Genomic DNA, 15047 nt, shown 5'->3' with positions numbered 1-15047 from the left:
AACTGACCGGCTCTCATTGATTTCAATGGAAGCCGTCTTTTTGGTCAGGATTTTGAGGCGGATACAGCCTCAAAATCCTGACCAAAAAAACCTGTGTGAACTTACCCAAAAGGGATTCAGTAGCTCCTCTGTAGGATCAAATTAGATGGGATAGCCTTCGCTCTCTATGTGCATCGCTGGGTCTTGAATGCCCAGTACCTTGGTTGTCTTTCTTTAGATTATTTGTAGTAGATACGTACCAGGGATACCTCACAAGACCTGCTATTTTGAATTCATTCACTTCAACTGTTAACAGTTTTAATCGTATGGCTGATCAATGTATATATGTATTTCTCCCATACATCCTTTGACCTTTCCAAATATATATCATCCTTATCTATCACTTCCACCCACCATATGTCATGAGTCCAGCTACAATATATAAACTTTGAATGCCATTCATTATATTACCATCCTAAAATTATATTACATTGTGTACCCCCATATATCATATGACCAACCAAATTTATTGGATTCCACTGTAGACATGTTCTAGGTTCTAAGGTTCCACATTGTAGAAGAGGCCACAAAGCAGATCGGATACTCTCCAGATATTTATTATCACCTGTGGATACCATTACTGCAACATGGTCCTCTGCTATTAACTAGTCACATTCTCCACTTGGTCATTGGGTCACAGAGTAGCACTTCAGGCCTCGGTAGAAGTAAATTGATAACAGTAGTCATAGTTCTTTGGACGTGGGGGAACAGGTGGAGGTTGGTCTGGGATTGGAATATTCTCCAAGTCTAATAACCGTAGCTTTAGTTCAGTGTTCAGCAGGAGATCCAGGTCGGTGCGTGTCCTTTCGCTGGGCATTTCCCGACCCATCAGTGCATTCAGCCCATCAAGCCACAAACAAAACTGCAGATAAAGGAGAGGAAAGACAATTAGCAAATTATATACAGGGGTGACATCCCCAAAAACCACAGCTAAAATCTCTAGTACACCCTGGCCAATGGCACAGGAACTTTTCTCACAATTTTTTGTGTGTGTGTGTGGTATTTAGTTTGCGGTTCTTATGTTACCCTAGTTGCCACTGTATCTTTTTTCTCTTTAGTATTCATTACATAACACTACTGAGGAGAACCCGGCGGCAGACCCTTCCACTGCAGATTTATTTTTTTTAATAGGCTGTTACTTGCTGGCGTAACTCCAGCTGGTAACGGGCCATATTTACTTACGATCCTGGCTCCCGCTCACAGCCGCTGGGGAAGGGGGGAGCCATGTCAAATGCTCACCTTGGGGCCCCATTATTCCTAGTTACGCCACTGACCCTACTATACAAACATCAGCCATCTCTGTCAAACAGAATTCCCTCCTGTACAAAGACATATCCCAGGCCTTAGCTGCAGAAGCTTCAATGCAGCACTCTACACAAGCCATGATGTTTTTGTGATATGACTATTAACCCATAAGATTAGAAATAGTATTATATAACAGCTAGAATGCCATAAGATGAACAGGACAATGAACTACTGCATCCACGAGGAGCCTGCAGATAGGATAGCAGTATTCACTGCGCAGCAGAAAGAAGTCTATGAGGCCTTTTTAGCTCAGAAGCTGACATTTCTGTTCACAGATGATTTGTTTTCTCAGATATCCCATGTTTTCTGGCCATATCAGGCTTCAATACTATTATTTCGATTTTTGACTTTCACTTCTAGTACTCTCTCGTAGGTTGAAAAAACTAGATTTGTTACATTCATTAAAATCTTCATTCTTACGTCAGTAGGAGAAGGAGCAATGAAATTCAGGCAGCTGTCCACATCATAGCAGATTGAGAATGCTTGATCGATGAGATCCTACAAGAAGATTCAGTATTTTAGCCTAACATACACCTCATGAAAGTAGCATTACTACGGACTCTTAAACCTCACCTTATTCTGCTTCCCAGAACTCTTTTCTTTCATATGTGGACAATCCTTACCCGTTAATACATATTTTATATCAGCAACTGAAACTGAAATAGAAAGATGAAAAAATGTCACATTTTCAAAGTATTAGAAAACACTGCTGTATAAAAAAAAACGTATACAAAGGTCTCATCCAGCCTGTCCAATATGCCACATGCAAAATCACCGGCTGCCTTTGCCTATCTCTAAAATACCACATGTGGCATCACCAGACACCTGATCTTAGCTCCATACATGTCACAGGTCATATCACCAGACATCTCTCCCACCTTCCTGGATGCCACATGTGACATCTGTGAGAAGATGACAGACAGAGTGCTGAAGTCCAGATATATCAGCCCCAGGTTTCTGACATATGTGTGGTCCAGGGCGGATCTGGAGTAGGCCTCAGCCCAGGTGTAGATCCAGGGCTCATTACTGGGCCAGAAAAGGCTGCAGCTCTTGCATTGCAGTGCAGTTCCATGAGGTGAAAGGAGACGTGTGGTTCTGTCCTGTAACCCTGAGCCCGGTGAGACAATATTGCTCCTGTTTTGTTCTTATGGCTGGAAGTAAGCCACATGTATAATTGGATTATCCTACTGTCTAGTTAGTCGTTCAGACGAGCCTGAAGTTAAGGCTGTATTATATTGTTAAATATTATATATTTACAATATTCTCTAGCAGACATGGGGTTAACACTCTACTGACATCATACACTTATATTCTTGGAACATGGGTGCGGTTAGTGTACACTATTTTAGAAATCTCCTTACATAGCTACAAGATGGAAGGTAACACCCACTCTCATGAATATAAATGAGTAAGAAATACACATGTCTGGGTCTGTCTTTGGGAAGACCAGGGGAAGACCAGGAGGTCTGTCTTTGGGAACACCAGGGTGGGTGGTCCAGGCAGATGGACATCCATGGACGTCGTAACCAGCCCAAGTCCACCAACCAGATGACAAGCATGAACCAAGCTGTAACTACAAGATATCCAGATGATTTAACTTCTCTGAAGATGTAAGCTATTGACAATTGACTGATATTTGTGTTATTTGGACATTTTCCCTGTTCCTGTGTTTTCCTTCAAGATATTAATAAACCTCTACACTGATTTATAACAAGCTGACTTCTTCCTATCGTGGACAAGGCCAGGTCCGGATATTTAACAGTGGACACAAGTCTCACCGGCAAATACAAGATATTTAACAGTGGCGAGCCCAGCACGGTTGGTTTTTTCCTGTTTTTCTTGTTCCGTTCACTTGCAATTAAGGGGGAAGAGAGGAGTATTTTGCAAGTTGTATGAATTGCAAGATTCAGGAAGACTTCGAAAAAGAACTTATATTGGTGAGATACAGATGACTGTTGTACGTGTTATATGATACGGAAGCCTGTGTGAGGAAAGCCTGTGAGGAAACACAGAAGGACCACAAGTGCCAGACGTACTGAGACGTTCTGATGACAGGGACCAACTGTTCCAAGGATAAGCTGAAGGTGAAGCTTTCTACAGTGGTGAGTAAAGATTTTACTTTTAAAGTATGGAAAAATTAGAGTCATTGTCTAAAAAGTGTAACGTTGAGTTTAAAATTGTGTCTAGTGACAATTTAGCGAGTATATGGCAAGATTTGTATACACAATGTGAGCAGTCAAATTCTAAGATTGAAAATAGAATTTGTTCTACAAAAGAGAAGCAGGTATTTAGGAATATAGCTTCTTTGGTAAAGATTTTTAATGACATGGTAACAGAAAAGAAATTAAGTAATAGTATGCATAAATCTGTTCAGACAGATAATGAGAAATCTCAATATGTTGATAAAGAGCACCATGTGGCAGTAATGGCCATAGATGGTGAGGAACAAATGATACAAGAAACTAAACTGAAATTAAAATCTCAGGAATATTTGATCAATCTGAGTAAAGCCATTCCCACATATGATGTAAAGATCCATGTGTGTAGAAACTCAGAAATTTTTGAAAGCCATGCAGAGAAATTTGATCTAAATATTGAACAGAGAAATAAACTGTTTAAATTATGGCTTCCTATTGATTTTACAGAACGTTTGTCTGCAAAAATGTCTTATGATAATGAGTCAGATGAATGGTTAAAAGACAGTGATGTGGAGAGATTAAAGAAATTAATCTGGTGCACTAGAGGTGACAGCGTGCCAACACCTGATATACTGAATGAGATAAAGATTGGCAGAAAAGAATGTACATATGCATTCATGTCTAAATTTGAGAGAACATACAAAACTGTCATTCAAAAGGTGAACTCTTCATCTATGGTGAAAAGTTTTGTTAAAAAGTTCAAATTCTTGGATGCAGTCACCCTTGCCAGTGCGTCAGATAAGAAGACTTTATTTGAAGCTGCTAGTTTATTGGACATGGCCAGAAGACATCAGAAACATATGTCAAATGTAAATCGAGTATGTCCAAAGCAAAAAGCAAAGCCTATTAAGAGACATCTGTCAAATCATGTTAAAGTGTCCCCTATTTATAGGAGGCAAAGTGACAAAATCTATGAGAAACGTAGGAAATTACATGTTGCATATAAACCATATGCCATGCAGGAAAGTCCACAAATTGAAATTCCAGTATTAACTGAAATTAAAGAATTGCAGCCAACCAAATCTATTGATAGTCAAAAGATTGTATCTGGGAATGTACCAGTTGTCTCCAAAATGTCAGATCTTTTCAGTAACCCAATGGCATCTGACCTGTCTTATATTCTTAGGAAAAGGGCAAGCTTGGCATTCTCTCATGACCTGGCGAGGCTATTATGGATGGACGTTTTGACAGGAAGTTCATGGGTTTAACTTAAAAATATATATCTGAAAGGAGGTCAGGGGTCGAATTTAAAAGTATCTCTGAAGGAATGACTGTCTACTGAGTTTTACTTACGTACTATTTGGCTATATAAAGAGAAATCCCTTTTATATGAGGAGAAGTCCAATGATCAGGTATAATCCACATGATTATGTGATGATGTTTATAAATAATCCTAATTATGCTATAGTGAATAATACTATGGATCATATTATTATATACAGTATATATATATATACACACAGGAGGAGAGTCTCATGTGTGGTGACAGATTTTCGTCATAGTCCACTCTCTAGATGCAGAGAGAGAAGGAGCATGTTATATACAATATATGAATATATGACATGTATATGAATATATGTACAATATATGAATATGATCAAATAGTATTAGGAGTCCATAAAGTTATTAAACTTTTCCATTGGTTAAAATCAATATTGTATTAATTTGGTTTTTGCTAAAGTTTATCTATTTTTCTCTTCAGATATAGATATATGGAAAAATGCAGAAGTTCAATCAGTGATGTCCATTCATTCATCATTCTTTCCTTATAGCCAAAAGAATGCATGGAGTGTCTAACTATTAATGAGTAAACAAATTATCGTGGTGTGACTAATAACAATGCATGATAAAGTGATAGAAGTTCTAACTTACCTCAAGCATGTTTTTCAATAGTTTCATGTAAAGTCCATGTTTTTAAGATTTTCAAGTTATAATCCATTTTGTTTAAAGGCATGCAACTAGGCATGGAGCTCTTACTGTGACTCAATGTCCGTTCATGTGGTCAGTTGATTGACAGCAACACATTGTGACCTGTGACCCTGATGGGCTGGTCAGTATAAGTGTTAAGTGTTATGTGTCGAGTCGACTGGTGTATACAACAGATCTGTGACATCACAAATAGGCCTAAGAAAATCAGGATGCATCCAACAAGGAAAAAAGGAAAATATATCCAACAAAGAGACGTCTATTTTCTTTCTATTTTCTATTTCTTTCTATTTTCTATTTCTTTCTATTTTCTATTTCTATTTTCTTTTTCTATTTCTTTCTATTTTTTATCTTATATGATCCTCTATATTAAATTGGGAAATTAGCAAATATATGTGAAATCCATTGAAAGGAACCTCATATGTTTATACCTACAGGAAAACCAAGTGTTTAAGTCACATGAGCTGAGAGAAAAGGTGACAGCTGCACTACAAAGCAAGGTTATTTTAGGTGAACATTCTGTAGGAAAAAGTAGCTTTTGAGAAGATACAGATAATCTTCAATATATTTGTTCAAACCTGACAAATAATAAAGGTTTATTGGGGTAATTGGATCATGGGATAATAAATATATTAGTTATGGTGGGAAAATCTAGTTAGCTATAGCCAGTATTGTATTATTGTTTTATTGTATTATTATTGATTATGTATTCTTACATGTACACACACACTTGCATACACTTACACACATCAACATCTACAAACATTGGGAAAACAAACATTGGGAAAACAAACATTGGGAAAACATAAGTGTCTTATATGCAAATAAGATAAGCTAATCATCTTCATGAAAGGAGAAGTATAATATCATCAAAGGATATGGGATATCAAGAGAGATAGTCTCTGGTTTATTCTTTAAACTTCTGATTATAAGATGTGACATATTTTGAAATGTTTATGTTTTATATACTTATTTCATATATATGGTGTTCACATACAGCCAGTACACAAGAATATATACAGTTAAGTGTAAGACAGAGTCAAGAGTATGTTAACACAAGTCTTGTCTCTATTCTTGGTATTGGAGGTATCTGAAAGGTGAAAAAGGTCACAGGAGTCTGTGAAGAGACGAGGTGTTAAGAGGAAACTTTAGGCACATACGTTTTATGAATAAAGGGTTAATATTGTGTCTCAGATAAAGAAAAAAAATGATATTTAATAAAGTAATGTTCAAAATAAAATTATTTCTTATTAAAAAAGGTAAATAAAGTGACTAAACTTTAGGAAAATGTATGATTAAGTATGATAACACATTCATATAGGAACATATGTTTAGTATAATTGGTGAAAAGTTCTAACTAAAGAATAAATATTGTGAATGTCTATAGAATGGTAATTAATAATGAGATCACATTATATTTCAAAGTCATGTTGCAATTTGTCATCACAAGTAAAGTACACATATATATTCATACATATAGATATAAAGATATATGTTGATATATGATGTTTATATAGATTATTGTATCCAAAGTACTATTATCTGATTATCTGATAGTTTGATAAATGTATTGAATATCAATATTTTACAAGTCAAATATAAATATTGATACAATATAAAGAGAAGTATGATATATAAATGAGTGGTATGGTACACTGTGATATTATAGTTTAGTTAATTGCCTAGTTTGGCTTAGTTATTAGGGAAAGAAAACTTTTCTTCAATCAAGTCCAAGATTATGAGAAAGTTTGATATCAAATGTTAATAAAAAGACTTTGACAGTTACAAGAAGAAGATGTGCGGGAAAAGACAAAATCTGAAGGTATGATGCTATATGCTTAAGCTTATGCCAAGGACTGTGTTTAAAAATTATTACTGGAGGTTGGAACCTTTGATCAGCTGATGATTGGACAGATATAAAGACGTCCTCATCAATGTTTGGTGGAATCCTCTCTATTTCAAGACTTTAAGTTGTTTGATGAGCAAAAGGGTTGTGAATGATAAAACCCGAACACAGATATTGTGTATCCAAGAGACTGAGATTCCAGGACTGAACCTTACTGACAAGCAGCAGGGATGATGGCAGAATTCACACTTGCCTTGCTTTTGCAGTATTGCTCCAGAAGTGTCACATGATTGTACAGTGACAGGTGGTCAAGGGAATTACAGAAGGAAAAACTCCACTACAGTCTATGTTTTGGTAAAGTGAAACATAACATATGGACTTTGTTGATAATATGAACTTTAATGGACAATGTTATAATATCTGCACAACACGGAGGAAATCTATAAAGGACTTTAAGTCAAGAACTACATTTGTGGTAATAAGTCTTCTATTATGATGGAAGAAGAGATGACCAGAAGACCAGACGATGAAAGAAGAGCCTTCATCAGGTGTAGGTTAGATAGTGGATCAAATTGTTTCCATCTTTGATCACAGTTTACCATAACATAACATAACATTTACTAATGTCAAAATGTATCGCAAATTGATGAAATTATTGTTATATGGACAATTAATGAAAATTAAGTTCCAGTATTCAGCAAAGAAGAAAGAAGATATAATCTAATTGTATGAATATTGTCGTATGGTATATCTTGAGAGTTCAAACAGATATTTCACTCTCAAAAGGGGGAAATGTTAAATATTATATATTTACAATATTCTCTAGCAGACATGGGGTTAACACTCTACTGACATCATACACTTATATTCTTGGAACATGGGTGCGGTTAGTGTACACTATTTTAGAAATCTCCTTACATAGCTACAAGATGGAAGGTAACACCCACTCTCATGAATATAAATGAGTAAGAAATACACATGTCTGGGTCTGTCTTTGGGAAGACCAGGGGAAGACCAGGAGGTCTGTCTTTGGGAACACCAGGGTGGGTGGTCCAGGCAGATGGACATCCATGGACGTCGTAACCAGCCCAAGTCCACCAACCAGATGACAAGCATGAACCAAGCTGTAACTACAAGATATCCAGATGATTTAACTTCTCTGAAGATGTAAGCTATTGACAATTGACTGATATTTGTGTTATTTGGACATTTTCCCTGTTCCTGTGTTTTCCTTCAAGATATTAATAAACCTCTACACTGATTTATAACAAGCTGACTTCTTCCTATCGTGGACAAGGCCAGGTCCGGATATTTAACAGTGGACACAAGTCTCACCGGCAAATACAAGATATTTAACATATATTTTGTTCATTTTCTGCCTGACGTCAAGGTTTATTTATTTTCCTGGTTTTTCTAAATAAAACAGTTTGCTGCATGTTTTGTGTCCCTGTCTTGACTGTTTGGGTCCGCACCACTGCTACTACCGAGCTAACTTCCCCACACATACGATCCAACCTCCCTGCTTACCACATTTAAAATCACCAGTCATCTGATCCCACCTAGATTCCACATATGACATTACTAGAGCCTGATACCACCTTTCTACATGCCAAATGCTGCGCTGACTATGTTAAATTTTCACTGCATCCTCTAGCCAGCGGAGTGTTTCCTAACCTTTTCAGACTCTGGGCACCCTTGGAAAAAAAAAATACTTGCAGCACCGCAACCAAATATTTTTTTACCAAAAGACAAAAAACTTCCTAAAGAGACAGTGTTACATGAAGGCATGTGGTCATCTTCCTGACCAGGGTGTGAAGGCCCCCTGGTGGGCTTCCAAGGCACCCCTGGGTGCTGTGATACCTCTGTTGGGAATCACAGCTATAGAGCTTACAGTGGATGGTGTTCTGTGTTAAATTGTGGCTTATTAATGAAGACAACAAGAACTCCAGCAATGTGTTAGAACAGTGCTTGGCAGAAGAGTATCTATGTATGCACATGTCAAAATTTGAAGTTAGTCCCCTTTAACACAACAGAATTTGGGAGGGTATTTGAGGGATCCTTCATGGGTTTACACCCTCATTAGCCTCAGAACCAATGGGGCTAGTCAGCAGTAGTCCCGTGATGTGTCTGAAACAGCTATAGAATCCACAGGACGCTTCAGTTGAAATTCTTTTGTATGAAGGGCTCCTTATGGTTCCAGCAGCTCAAGACCACAGGAAACTCCCCTTCATTTAACTAATAATAGGGCTTGGAGACTACAGAGGGCAATGACCATCAAACCATGGCTCCATAGATCCATCCTTCCTTAAGTGGTGGTGTACTGATGTATGAGATATTTTCTTAAGGTGAATGTATGTACATATCTATGCAGAGAGATTCTTGTTCTCTCAGTATGCAATGTGTATGTCCTTATCTACAGCGTTGGTTTATATTCATTTTGCTTACTTATATAGCATCATCATATTCCTCAGTACCTTACATATACTGTCAACACTGTCCCATATAGAGCTCACAATCTAAATTCCCTATCCATATGTCTTCGGAGTACGGGAGGCAAACTCCTTGTGGATGTTGACTTTCGCTGGATTATAATCTAGGACTCCAGCGTTGAAAGGCAACAGTGCTAACCACTGAGCCACTGTGCTTCAGTAAGACTTCCCAATTCAATGTCTACTTACTTTTTTGTGCTAGCATTTCAATGGGTGGGTTGTCTATGTTGTCTTCCAGATCTCCAAAGTGCAGTACTTTATGGTTTGGAGAGAGACGACAAAACCACAATTTATCTGAAAGAGCAAAGTGATTAATCTTACCAACCATATACATCCATGGTTTATGACCATATGAAATCAGACGTACAGTAGCATGCAAATACACCTCTAAAAAGCTTTATAACAGGGTGACAATATGTGCTTAGTGAACCTACCTTTCTTGTGTATGTTGAGAAATTCAACTTTTCTCCATATGCAAGTTAACTGTTTGGTCCACACCTTATGGAGCACCATCTTCTGTTGTACGTGCAGGACCACACAGCACATATGGAGTAAAAGTTGAATTTCTAAGCAGCAAAATTGCACTTTGACACAAGAAAGATATGTTCACTATATACCACTAGCTGGTGCCACAACATCATATAAGAAGAGATTTTGGTGGTGGTAGGCTCCCTTTAAAGAGATGCATTTCTAAAAGGATAGGTGAATTAACCTGTTTTACGCTACCTTGCCTCCGCCGACTGCTGATTTTCCGGAACTTCGTGCCCTCACACAGGTAGTGAAGCCTATGTTGTTTTATCAAGTTCAAGAGCTCTGGCTGTAGCTGCTTTCTTAGTTCCCTAGACAAATTCAAGAAAATAGCCATGTGAGATACAATAAATCTGGGGCATAGACTGTCAAAAGTGTACATCACCTATTGGCTGGCCAAGTTTGAGCCCAAATTTTGGCACAATGTTGGAGAAAAATGTTGTACTTCAAGTCACACCCAGTTCATATTAAGCTACACCCTCTCCTAAGCTAGAGCCACTAAAATCTAGATGTGGCATTTTGGAGCATTTTGTGCCATATTGTAGGCGCAAACACATCTACATGTGCCCTGCTGTGGTGTTGTTACAGAATCATCACAGGGAAATCTTGCAACAACCTCTACCCCGTAAGAAAACCTGCACATCTGACCTCTGCCCACACACAAATAACATCATATTCAGGGTAAAAGCTGAAATTTGCTTTTCTTGACTTAATATTTAAAAATACCAGGTGCTCAATTATTGTTGAGACCCTCACAAATCACTAGAACAGGGGTCCTGAGGCTCTCAGGTTAAGAGAAATCTGAATGGTGGTTCAGCATGCCAGTTGTTGATTTCTTCAAAGTCTATGGGCTTGACAAAACATCCAATTGCTGTGCTTGTGTGGTATTAGGCCTAGACAGAGAAAGCAAGAGTAACTCTATCACACCATAGCCCAGAGGCTTAACTTGTAGCTCCTGGGCCCCAGTGCAAAATCTATAAGGGGGCCCCATTTCTACCTTCTGTCATTTAGAACAGTGGTATACTCTTAACTGGCAGAGGGAACTTAGGGGAGCTTCCAGGTTCCAAGGACCGTTAGCAATTGCTACCTCCCAACCCGCTATAGCTACATTCAGTGGTATAACTAGAGGCTTGTGGGCCCAGTACAATTTTTTTGTCCGGGGCCCCCTACCTCATCCCTACAGTGAATTCTTGATAGTGATGGTTACGGGTACTAAGTAGTTTAATCAACTTTAGTGTGGTTGGGGTAATCTGTGGGTCTCCTTGACTTATGGGCCAGATGGAAGCTGCAGTCTCAATGCTGATGCCAGTGCTTATGCGCCCCCTAAAGTTCCTGGGCCCTGGTGCCCCCTCTGCACCGCCTCAAGTTACGCCCTTGACTACATCCCTGCCCTGATCTTTATGACAGAGGGCTGTATTTAATCTTTCTTGTAAACTGACACACATTTCTCTATTAACTCCCGTTCACTGTAACAGCCAAAAAGCACAACTAAACTGAAAATAACTTAAAATAAAAATAAACATAAATGTTAGGAAATTGCTAGATGAGCAATTCCTCAGCAACTGCTGCTGGACCCTGAAAGGAAGGGGAATGACAGAAACAGTGAGTCCTAATACTGAACGCACCCCAGTCCCTGCCTATTTGCCTCAACTACTCTAAGCGGTACAGGACAACTAGGTGACAGTCCCTTCCTATGATGCAAGAGAGAACGCAGACAAGACAAACAACAACAAACGGGTGGTCAGGCTAGCCAAGGGGGTCGGAACCAGTCGAGCAGCGAAGTATAGAATCAGAATCCAAGAGAATAGTCACAAGAAAATGCCAGGAGATAGAGCCAGCATGCAGAGAAAGGCAATAGCACTGGGAGTGGGTTCGAAAAGTATATACAGGAATCTGTGCTAGGCTTGATTGGCCAGGAAAAATGTCAATCACATTCTATTAACTTAACTCCAAAATGACCAAAGCACTGGCTAGACTGACACACAGCAACAAATACTCAGCTGTGCTACAACACCAAGGACTGAATGTCAAAGATGTTACAATAAGCCATTACAATAGATTTTCCAGCCCTAGAAAAAGGTAAGGCTTAATCAGGACATACTAACAAAAAGTTACTCTACCTCTGCTTTTCCCAGTTCTAGGGCAAATGCTCAGTTTCCTGTAGTCACCTGACACTAGAAGAATTATGAGATGCCCATCCAGCCAAGCTTTGGCTAGTGACTGATTGGATGGACTGCAGATTATTTTCCCTGGTGTCAGGAGAGCAGAAAATGGAGCTCAGTGGGTACATGGGCAGCCTAAAGATTGGATCAGTAGTACATTGTGGAGTGGAGTAACTTTTTCTCATGTAAATATGCCCCTAATAGGTAGGAAACCCCCCTAATATGAGAATACCTAGTGCCAAGACATTATCATATTTTATCATCTTCCTCCTGTCTGATGTGTTATTTTTCTTACATGACAGGTGGGGAGAGGGCTTCATCCTGGATCAATCGCTCTTCCTGACGTCTGCGAAGAATTTCACTATAGTTAAGAGATGATATTTTTGTTCGAAAAAACTCCAGAGATGTTGGAGCATGACCAAGGGTACGAGAAATCTGCTCCTTTACCACATGCATCACCTGTATGCAAATGGGAACCATCAGTGAAAGAGATCAGTGCAATAAGATGATCGTCACAAGAAGATAAGCACAAATAGGAGATAAGAACTAGAAGGAAGATCAGTACTCAGAGAAGAATATCAGAAATACTGTAGATGATCTTATCAAGTGAGAATCAACATGGTCAGTTTTCCTTTTATTCTGATCTCTTTAAGGAAGAGATCATAATACAAGGTGCTCAGTACACAGAGAAACCAGGATAAGTGCAGAAAGAAAAGGAAATCAGGAAAAACAACACAAAGATAAGGTCAATGGAGAAGAAAGGAACATGCTTCTATGGGGAAGCTATAAGAAAGAAGAGAAGAATGTATGCTTTGTGTTTCTGTAAATCTAGTCTGTGTGGGGTGTTTGTAGACTGAAATACTTTCCATACAATAGCAGAACACAGACTTCTGTTTTCATTTTGTATATCCAGGAGCAGCAATGGTTAATAAAGTTTAAATAAAAAGCATAGTACTGACACCATGACCAGTCCTCTGTCCAGTTACTCTACCTTGTCAAAGTCCTCCTGGGTGGCTCTCATCTCCTTCCAGGTCTTATTAAGCACCTGAATACATACACAGAATAGTTCCTGGAGGAAGTGGTCTTGTGCATAGAACATAGTTAGGAAATCTTGCCCTGTTTCCGAGGCTGAAATACCATAAACACGAAGGTGTCAGTATGTACCTGGATACAGATGAATACCTGCTGAGCAATATGTAATAATAACAAATATATCTATATATATCTATATGTAGAATTTTTATTTTTCGGGGTACAAAACACCCTTCAAAGGTGTAAAATAATAACAGGAGTAATATTCACCAATCCCCTTCTGTTCACATGCCAATGTTTCCCTGGTCCACCACCAGTCTCTGGTTACCTGTCTCTATTGATGTTGGGTTGATGTGACTTCTGCAGCCATCATGTGAACACCATGGAAGTCAATGCTGCTCGGCTGAACACAGACTGGTGACGAATCAGGATAACATTGGCACAGGATAGGCAGCAGACTGATACGGTGAATATCACTCCTTTTATAATTTTATTTCATTATACGCCCTTTTTACAACGAAAATAATATGGAAAATTACTAAAAATTGTTTCTGTACAAAACGTGTGGAGGAAATGTTTCAAAGACTACATCATGTCATAGGAAGCAGTTTACTATTCTGGTATAAGAGGACTTGACTTTTACATAGAACCAGAAATCCCTGATAGGCTCAGATTATCAGCATGATGTATAATAGAATACCCTTCCAGATTATGATGTCTATGTAGGATTATGAGAAGTGCAGAATCGAACAGCAAGATCGTATAACCAATAGTCATACCAGTTTCTCCTACTCGTAGGATATCACAGAGGATTAGGGTTAGGTGAATGCTGCTTCTCGCAAATGGACAGACGTGTTTATCTTCCCGGCTGCTATTTTCAAGCACAAACTGTAGAAAATTGAACAAAATGATATTTAGCAGTTCATGTAAGAGATTTACTTTAGATATAAAGTTGAAGGGAATCCATTAAGTCCAAAATCTTTCCAAACCAATAATAGTGACATGTAGGGGCCTGATATGCAGATCAGTCTCCAAGTGCATTGAGGGAGGGGCCTGACTTTCCATATTTCCCTGCAGACAGCTGTGATGTAAACAGAGGCAGAAGATGTCAACCATGGTTATAGTGGAGACACTGGGCAATGGTTTCAGAGGAGAGTATAAAAAAGTATATAAAGGATTCAGCATTATTGGGGCGTGGCCTAGGACATGGCGCTGTAAAGACGTGGTCTCCCTGAGCTCCCGGACCCCGTCGGCAACTTACCTCTCTCCACCGGTCCTACCGCTTCTCTGCCTCTTGCCTCACGATGGTCCGACGGGTGGGCCGAAAGACCTCCACTCCGGCCCGCTTGGAACCTCCGATAGCGAGGTTTCTTCTCGCAGCGGCCTCCTCCAGCTCTCCGGCGGGGACATCCAAAATGGCGCCAGCGCGCGCCTCCGACCTGCAGCCTGAAGTTCCGGCTCCCTCCTCGCTCCGTCTGACAGTGTCGGCTCCAGCTCCGGACCTGTCCGGCTCCTCTCCTAC

The 15047-nt window shown here is 39.1% G+C and overlaps 1 protein-coding gene across 1 annotated transcript in view; it reads right to left on the bottom strand.

Moving 5' to 3' along the window:
• Window positions 1-582: 582 nt before the first annotated feature.
• ELMO3 (engulfment and cell motility 3) overlaps window positions 583-15047 on the bottom strand; it is a 35203-nt gene continuing 20738 nt past the window's right edge. Inside the window, exons 14-21 of the mRNA XM_075282261.1 lie at window positions 14305-14413; window positions 13485-13621; window positions 12789-12952; window positions 10530-10642; window positions 9993-10097; window positions 1918-2000; window positions 1765-1842; window positions 583-901 (exon numbers count right to left, since the gene is read on the bottom strand). Of these exons, the coding sequence (XP_075138362.1) occupies window positions 689-901; window positions 1765-1842; window positions 1918-2000; window positions 9993-10097; window positions 10530-10642; window positions 12789-12952; window positions 13485-13621; window positions 14305-14413 (1002 nt within the window). The 3' untranslated portion in view covers window positions 583-688. The remainder of the gene's footprint in view (window positions 902-1764; window positions 1843-1917; window positions 2001-9992; window positions 10098-10529; window positions 10643-12788; window positions 12953-13484; window positions 13622-14304; window positions 14414-15047) is intronic.

The sequence above is a fragment of the Leptodactylus fuscus genome, chromosome 7, assembly GCF_031893055.1.
Source record: "Leptodactylus fuscus isolate aLepFus1 chromosome 7, aLepFus1.hap2, whole genome shotgun sequence".
Classification (NCBI taxonomy): domain Eukaryota; kingdom Metazoa; phylum Chordata; class Amphibia; order Anura; family Leptodactylidae; genus Leptodactylus; species Leptodactylus fuscus.
Note: the sequence above shows the minus strand (reverse complement) of the source record. Positions and strands in the feature narration are given on the sequence as shown.